This window comes from Trachypithecus francoisi, unplaced genomic scaffold (genome assembly GCF_009764315.1).
Source record: "Trachypithecus francoisi isolate TF-2019V2 unplaced genomic scaffold, Tfra_2.0 Lachesis_group12, whole genome shotgun sequence".
Classification (NCBI taxonomy): domain Eukaryota; kingdom Metazoa; phylum Chordata; class Mammalia; order Primates; family Cercopithecidae; genus Trachypithecus; species Trachypithecus francoisi.
In genome coordinates this window covers 77,502,596-77,511,297 of record NW_022681457.1, presented here as the reverse complement: position 1 = coordinate 77,511,297, position 8,702 = coordinate 77,502,596, and the positions used below count along the sequence as shown (strand labels likewise).

At 48.8% G+C, this 8,702-nt stretch overlaps 1 protein-coding gene across 1 annotated transcript; it reads right to left on the bottom strand.

The window, feature by feature from the left end:
* Window positions 1-354: 354 nt before the first annotated feature.
* Window positions 355-8,490, bottom strand: LOC117092643 (cytochrome P450 4A11-like). Its single transcript, XM_033226505.1, has 11 exons — window positions 8,324-8,490; window positions 7,633-7,677; window positions 7,030-7,157; window positions 5,892-6,016; window positions 5,369-5,523; window positions 4,824-4,930; window positions 4,520-4,710; window positions 4,287-4,420; window positions 3,321-3,385; window positions 3,098-3,174; window positions 355-650 (listed from the first exon to the last, which is right to left on the bottom strand). Exons 1-11 carry the CDS (start codon window positions 8,346-8,348, stop codon window positions 455-457), a joined length of 1,248 nt encoding a protein of 415 aa, XP_033082396.1. The 5' UTR covers window positions 8,349-8,490; the 3' UTR covers window positions 355-454.
* Between the last annotated feature and the right edge of the window lie 212 nt (window positions 8,491-8,702).

Below are 8,702 nucleotides of genomic sequence, written 5' to 3'. Positions count from 1 at the left end.
GCCAGCAGGTCCAGACACATCCCAGAGCCACAAGCCCTGGATTTTATCCAAGTCATGAGGGGTTTTATGCCCTGGGCTTAGATTACGGTGCATCAGGGTAGCCTTCCACCCTTTAGCACACAGCGTGGTGTTCCAAAGGCCACAAGGTGTTTTAGACCCCAGACCCTCGACGTGTTCCAAGAGTCTTACATTATGTCAGACATGCGGAAGCCTCAGCTTCTCCCAACACTAAGTTTTTCTCCCAACAAGAGATACAGGTGGGTAGGAGACAGGTAGACAAGCAGGTAGGGAGCCTGGAGAAAGGTGAGAGAGAAGGACAGGCAGACTGCGGGACAGGAGGCAGGACAGCAGGCAGGTGGGAAGAAGGGAAGGTGGGCAGATAGAAAGCAGGTATGGGCAGACAGACAGGAGACAGGAGTGGGGGTCAGGAGGACAGGATGGCAGGTGGAGGCCCTCAAAGCTGGTCCTTGTCCTCACAAGTGTTAGGAAGCCTCCTGAGACGCAGGTGGATTCCATTTTTGGACTTCAACACAAGTCGTGCCATGGGGATGGGCATCCTGGTGGGGTCAGGCAACAGCTCAAAGCGGAGCAGGGTCAGGGCAGTGGCCACCTTCAGCTCGTTCATGGCAAATTGTTTCCCGATGCAGTTCCTGGGCCAGGCAGAGACAATGAATTGAGAAGTGGCCTCAGGCTCCATTCTGATCTGACCAGGTTTTGGCCCCTGACCCCAGCCCTGAGCTGGGCATTCAGTGCCCAACCTCATGTGTCCAGACCCTGCAAACTTACAGCCCATGGACACTTCCACCCCATCCTGGCTTCACACTATCCCAAACCTTGGACAGAGCCGTCTTCCTGGCCCAGCTCGTAACTCCCACCTTCTACCTCTAGTCTCAGCAGGCCTGAAACCCTCTATCAAGACAGGGCCAGGGCTCTAAGGCAGAGTCTAATCACATGAATAGATAAAGAGTTAATCAATGGTTTGTTCACTCCTCCACAAACATTTCTTATTCTTCAGTGTGGAGGTCAGTTCAGGTCCTGTAGGGTGAGGGTGGGCCACACTCTCACGTGCTTCCCATGTAGTGGGACGCACAGGGACCTGAATCCTCATAGGGGGCCCCCGATGGGTGGATTAAGGGAGTCAGAAGGGCAATGGGAGGCTTCCTGGAGGGGAACTGGGTGGTGACCCTCAGCTGTTGTCCCACCTGCCTCCCACTCCAGGGTCCAGGTTCCTGTCTAACCTCACTCCTCCATCCACCAGCCCCTGTAGCCTTCTAATTCTACCCCAGAAACATCCTTCTTTGCCTTTCCTGTCTTCTCACCTGGACTTTCCGGATTTCTGCTTCCTCTCCCTGCACACTGAAGCCACAGCCCAGATCAGACCCTCCTGTGCTCTGCATCACAGTGGGGACAGCACCCCAATGCCTCAGTTGGCAGACAAGCCCTCTGTGGGCTATTGCCTCACCCACATTTTACCTGTCCAACCCATGTCCTAGCCCTGTTCATGCGGAGATGGCTGAGAATGTCCTCCCTCCACCTCTGCCTGCCACATCCTCATGGCTAAAGTCAGAGCCCAGCTGCCTCTCACTCCCTGCCAGCTGTGTCTCTCCCTCCCAGCCCCCCAGGTAACATTCGTGATTTATCCATGAACACTCACAGTCCAGTGCCTCAGACAGCGCCAGGGACAGGGACACTCGACAAGCCACTCAGTGAGTGAATGAGTGAAAGGATGGATGACGGAATGATGTGTGTCTGGAGCACAGGATATATTTCTGTACAACACGTTTTTGTACCTTTTATCTCTGTTTTCTTATCACACTGCACAGGAGTTGACTCACAAAGGTAGGCTTAAGAAATACTTTTATATTTGAATGATGGTATTTAAGTTTTAAGATGAATAAAATAGAAGGAAATACACTGAGAGTAAATACAGTTCTGAGTTAGAAATGGAGCTTAGGAATGCTCTCCGGTTTTCTAGTGGCAGCGACATGATTTGCAGGCAATGTTTAGGAAGACTTTCTCATCCTGGAATAGACAGACCAGTGCTGGAGAAGGAGTTTCAGGAGGAAGCTTTTTCTTAAAGCCTGTTCTGTGTAAGTGGACTCACCATTTGAAGAAGTCACATAATTATTTCTTTGAAAAAACTTTGTTTCTACTAAGAATTTGTATTGTCTTTGCCTGTTTGTATGTCCCAGGACAATTTCTGATGCCACGATGATTTCCACAGCCATTCTGGAGTTTTCCTCTCCAGCTCAACGGCTATTTCAAGTGTGTTTTATATTTCACATACCAGGAGCCTTGAAATGCGCATTATATAATAATTATTGGGCTTTTCTCTCCAAGACAGTGTACTCTCCACTTTTTATGTTTTTGGCCAATATTGTACTAAGTGGATTACAGGACTATGGCATAAAAAGATCCCAAGGTATGTACAGATTTGCCAAATGGCGAAATAGACATACATATGTGAACACTATATAATGCAGTAAAAATTTCATCGGGCAAGACAGAAAAATGTATGATATGACACACACTGTTGTAAAACTTTCTTCAAAGGGCTACCTTAACCTCTCCCTTATATGGCTTGAAAGGTAGGACTTGCAGGTCATCTGTATTATAAACAGATGCAAAGATTTCAATGATTCATCTCTATGGCAGACTGGTGAATTAAATAGGGAAGGTTGTGTGCAGCATTGAGGATGTGTGGGGAGAGAGAAATCTACTGTTTACTATTCATGATAACTGAGAAAAGCAAACAGCTGAATTTGAATTTACTGGAGAATATCTAATTCTGAGAATTCATATCTCTAAAGTAGGAAAATACGTGAATATACTGAAGTTTGGAACATGCACTGACAGTGAATTCAGGCTGCCCATTTGAAGAAGCAGAGGGAACAAAGTCTCCATGGGATACTCTGGAATGCCACCATCCTTTTGTACACAGAGACACCCACACCAGGTGCCTGACTTTCCCACAAGTACCAACATTTAAGGGCACATCTGAAGATGCCACATATGAATATCTGGCTCACAAAGATCAGAGGGTTGACCAGAGACCTCCTTTATTTCTCTCTTCCAATAATCACACAGGACGTCTCACCTTGATCCTCCTGAGAAGGGCAGGAAAGCGTGGCTGTGTTGAGCAGAACCCGGTGCAAAACGGGAAGGGTCAAACACCTGCAGAGAGAGCACCAGAGCCAGGATAGGTAAGGATCCAGCCCCTACTTGCCACTCATGAGGGGACAGGACTCCCAGAGGTGGAAGCAAGAAAAGGTATTGGTCTTGAGAGATCACCCCACTTCCTCCTCTCAAGGACCACATACCTCCGGGTTGGGCCACACTTTTGGGTTGTGGTGAAGGCCATAAATGGAGAGCATGACCGTGATACCTGTGGTACAGGTTGGAAAGAGAGAGAAGACTGATCATTTGCATGGGGCGGCCTGGTACTTCAGCCAGCAGGGGCAAAAGAAGGCCCAAAAGGCCTACTTTCCACAAATTGTCACTTTGACTGGGATGATTCTGCCATTATGCAGGTGGGTTAGGCTTGACGAAGCATGTGAGTTCAAATGATGAATAGACAACCATTTATGCAGGAACGAGAAGCAAGAAAGAATCAGAGCATTACTCTTTAGAGTAAGTTCAGTGACATTTCACATTCATCAAATATCCTCCAAGGGTCTTTGGAGAATATACATGAACTCACTCAATACAACAACGCTCCAAGGAAGACATTCTTTTGCTCTCAGTTTTCAGGGGAGATACCTGAGTCTCAGAGAGACCAATTGTCTTGTCTATGTTCACACGACTAGGTTATGGCAGGACTGGGACCAGAACCGGGGGGGTTGCGCCTTGGTGGCCCCAGATCTGGTCATCAGCTGCTCTCTGCCATCAACCTGAGGGTTCCTCAGAGACTGGACAACAGCTGACCCGGGAAATGAGATTCCTGATCAGCCTCTTCTTTTGCACTGACCCCATGAGGAGAGAAACACATCCATCTCTGCCTTTGTCTGATTCTCTTTCCAGCCCTGCACATCTCAAGGAATAGAATTTTAGAGTTACTGACCCAAGGCCACATTAGGAGATTAATAGTTATTTCTTAAACTTTTGGTGGGTTCAAGCTCTCAGCCAGACATTTCAAATTCTTAATCCTAAATACAAAATATGTTTTTGATTTTTTTAAAACAAAAGGGAGACCCAGAGATGTGCAGAACTCTGAAGCACACTTGGATTTCTGACCCGCCACATGTCCCTGTGGAGAGTTTAGGTGAGAGGGTGGGGGAAGTTCATACCTTTGGGCAAGGAGCGCCCATCAGGGAAGGTGACGGGAGTGCTGAGCTCTCTGCCAATGCCTGGCACCGGTGGGTAGAGTCTCAGTGCCTCCTTAATGCACATGGTGGTGTAGGGCATCTGGTCCAGGTGGTTCCTGAAACAAGCCCATCCTGAACATCAGCAAGGCCCGGGCAGACCAGGGGCTTCCCCTGTAGACAAGGCAGGGAACCCCATCTTTTGAGCCCTCACTCACCAGGTGATGGAGGCTCCATCACCCAGGAGGCCATGGATCTCCTCCCGGCACCTCTCCTGATGCTTGGGGTGTGTGGCCAGAGCATAGAGGATCCAGGAGATCCCACTGGCTGTGGTGTCGTGGCCCTCGAACATGAACGTGTCCACCTCAGCACGGAGGTCCTTGTCTGACAAGATGCTCCCATTCTCCATCTGGGAAGACCATGGTGAAAGTGCAGGGCTGGTCTCTTGCTCTGTACTTCTGGGCAAAGACTCATGCTCTGTACTTCTGGGCAAAGAATCAGGCCTCTGCTACACATACTCACTTTGGCCAAGAGGAGGATGTCCAGGAAATCCAAGTGCTTCTTCCTCTTGACCTTCTCCAGCTCCCCCTCCTTCTGTAGTTGAGCCTTCCTCAGTTGGATCACTTGGTCTGTACCAGAACAATGGTTACCAGGCAGAGCTGAGACCATCAGCGGCCCCCAGGAGGCCTAGGTGCCCAAATTCCCCCATGTGGGTGTCTGGTAGATCTCAGCATGAATGTGAGTGTGGGTGCAGGGTCGGGGTGGAAGTTCTAGTACTGTGTGAGGCTGGGCAACCCTCCCCGCAGTGGCACAGTTCATGGAGGCTCTGTTTCAATGCTGTTTGGACAGGGTTTCATTCAGTTATCTCCATGTGGGGACATTGATAAACTAAGGCACAGAATCTGGCCCCCCACATCTCGGCTCCCAGCCCCCGAGCAAGGGAATTCCCCAGGCTGAGTGTGTTCTGGCTTCTGCAGGGTTCCTAGGGGCCTTCTCTGCCTGAGGAGTCAGGGCAGGTTCTTTCACATGCCTGGGAAAGGCTGGGAGACAAGAGGAAGAGACAGAACCTGTGTGCTGATGGGCGAGCTGGCAGGCGCGGTGTGTCCAGCGGCCAGCAGAGGTCAGGCTGTAGATGGTGTCATTCTGGTGAAAGGCATTCCTCGCACGGGAAAAAGTCAGGTTGTTCAGGTCACTAATGGCCTGGATGTAGGACTGAGAATTCCTGAGGGAGAGTATGAAGAAGAGACCGTAGTAGGGGTGGGCCCATTACCTGGAAGTAGAATGGGGTCTGAGAGGAGGCAGCCTCAGATAATGGGGACAAGCAGCCTTGAGGCAATGTTTCTGCTATCTTACAGCCCTGTTATCCTTTGACCTTTATCAGATGGTATGAACAACCAGGGTCCACCTGTGCTAGGAATTAGGCATCTGTTCCTGAGACTTTGTTTGGTCTGGACCGGAATTAGAGTTTGGTCAGAGACTGACTCTTCCTTTGTGTGGAGGTGAGCCTTCACGCTCCCCCACCTGCCCCTCAGGTATGTGCACTCCACTTGATAAGAACAAGGGCCCTGCAACTGGAGGGTTGTCACTGACCTGTCCACCTGGATGCTGCCCTGGTGGCTGAAGGCACACTTCATGATGGTGTCCAGGGTCATCAACGAGACGTGCTGAAAGACCTCCAGAGGGGAATCCTGGCCAAGGAGCTTTTCCCATTTGTCCTGTGGTGGGAGGGGACATGAACCTTCTTAATCTCCAAGAAGTGCTTTGCTAATAAGGCCTGGCTTTTTCCTGTACCTGCAGATATCTTGTTTTTTCCTGTAGCTTGCAGATATCTTGGTTGGGATTCCTCCCTTTACAGAGCAAATGCATTGTAGAAACTGGGACTGTAAAGCCAGTGTTGGTAAACTGATACCTAATTCTCATGCAGTTTTAATACAACATTAAACAGATCCTCTCACAATAGCATGGATTAAGTATTGAATTTTGAGATTCAGTTAGGACATATGGTTGTGAAAATTTTGTTGTTATTGTTGTTCTGGGATAAATAATGGGGGACTCTTCAGTGTTCTGAGAGCTGAGCTAGTTCTGAGGGACTAGTAGGAAAGTTTCAGTGCCAAAGATAGCTTAAGGGGCTAGTATGGGCACTCTGTTGTAGAGAAAACAGGGACTTCAATTCTTTTCCATTCATCAAAATTTGCTGGGCCCACTTGGGTGAGAAATCAGAGTCCTGATCGGAGATGATGCTATGGCAGATATTGCCCTGAGAACATAGACCTGGTGTTCATTTCCTTCCAAGGGTGGCTTAAATCCATGCAGAAACCTTGGGCCCCAGGCCAGAGCCTGGGTGGGTGACATCTTGGCCTGTCCATGCTGCCAGTGAGGCTGCCATTGCACAGGCCAGCCAGCATAGGAAGTCCTGCTGTCCAACAAGATTGCATACTCCTCCAGTCCCTTGTGCTGAAGGTTTCAAAGTGGGAGGAGAAGGGCCTTGTGTTCACCATGAATCTCTATTCCTATGGTGGGGAAACAAAGTGTGGATCTGACCTGATGCCTGGGTGTTCTCCTACCTTATACAACTCTGGGGAACCCTCTACTCTCACAGCAATGACATGAGAGTGTTGTTCCATGTGTCTATGTCTATGGCCACCTGTGGGACATAGAGTTAGGAATGAAGTTCATGAGAGTGTGTGCTGTGAGTGGGTGTGGGGAGAGGAGAGAGACATGGACTCACCAGCATCACTCGTACAGAGTCTGCCATGAGTGCCACGTAGGGCTTCAGGATGTCATAGTGGAAGGCTGGGGTCAGCATCCGTCGGTGCTGGAACCATGTCTGCCCATTCAACAGGAGCAAGCCGTACCCTAAGGTAGACATGAATGTGTGTATGTGTGTGTGTTAGGGGCTGCAGGGACCTAGGGATGACTGGTGACAATTTGGGAGGGAGAAAGTTGACTTCTTGGGGAGAGAACGATCCAGAAGAAGCCACATCATGGGCAAATGCAGGAAAAGGAGGTATGTTTCAGGCATGCGAATTTTCTGATTGAACTGCTACATCCATGTGATTATGACAGCTGTGAGATAAAGGTTGAAAAGGGTTGTGGGCAGATGTAAAATAAACGTGAGGCCAAGGATGTCTGGAGAGGACTGAGACATGAAATGGAAGAAGCTGAGCCTCAGGAAGGTTTGCAACAGCATTAAGAAGGGCTGAGGGTCTTGTTAGAAGAAGAAAATGAGGCTTGATTTGGGGATGGCCCCTAATCTGTTGTTTTCTGTGAGCCAAAGAAATAACTCAAACCTAACTAGGGAGTGGGCTGCAGTCCTAGTCTGCACACATACCAATCCATGGAGCCAGGAATCTATAGGGATCTTGGGATTTCGGGTCTGAAAGGTAAGAAAGAGCTTTATAGGAAACTAGGAGCTACTAAGCAAGGCAGTCTCAGAGGCAGCCATCAGTTCTTGGTGTCTGTCAGTTGGCAGTTTGACCCATGTCATCTGCCACTTGATTCCCATCCACTTCTATTTCTGTCCTGAAGGTCAGCGTGAGCTCAGGAAGACAGACTCAGTGTTCCATCAGGAAAACACGCAGAGGGCTAGGAAGGTTAATTGCTGAGACACATAGGCTAGGTCTTCTATGACAATGAATAATACAGAGCCATGGGATTTTCTACATTGATGTTTTCTTAGTCACCTGCATACCAGGACAGGCAACAATTAGAGCTTCGAAACCCAAGTCAATGTGGGTATGAAATTTGTTTTACAGATCTGGGGCAATTTACATTTCAGAGAACCTCAATTTTCTTAATAGAGAAATAAAGAATAGAAAATTCAGCCCCACATATTGTTTTAAACATTCAGTATTCAGTAAATATTTTTGGCTACAGCCTGGGCATGGTGGGCTTGGTGGATGCATGGGAGAGGTTTCAAATATTGATGTTTGAACAGCCACTCTCTTCTGGAATTTTACAGACCCAGGGGCATGTGTCAAGAGGGAAGAGACATTGCAGTTGGGATGGGGGTTCGATCTCACCTGATCTCCCCAGAATCACCTTCATATAGTCAGGGTCATAGAGCAGGACACGAACTTTGCCTCCCCATAGCCAAAGAGGACAGGCACTTGGGAATGTCTCCACCCATTTCCGAATCCGTTGTAAGTCCTGGTCCTGTTGGAGCTGTCAACGAGGGTAGACAGATGAACACTTCCATTTACTTCTAGTCTTTGCAGCGGGAGTGAAGGGCAGGACAACCACAGGAGCCATGAAGCAGAGGTTAGGGATTTAGATCTGTTTCTGATGACCTCAGCTGGGATCCAGATTCTTGCTCTTTCCCCAGGACTTGACATTAGGCCAAGTGCTATGAGCCCTCACTCAGTACTGCCAGCAGAAATTTAAGTTAGCCTTTGTCTTCAT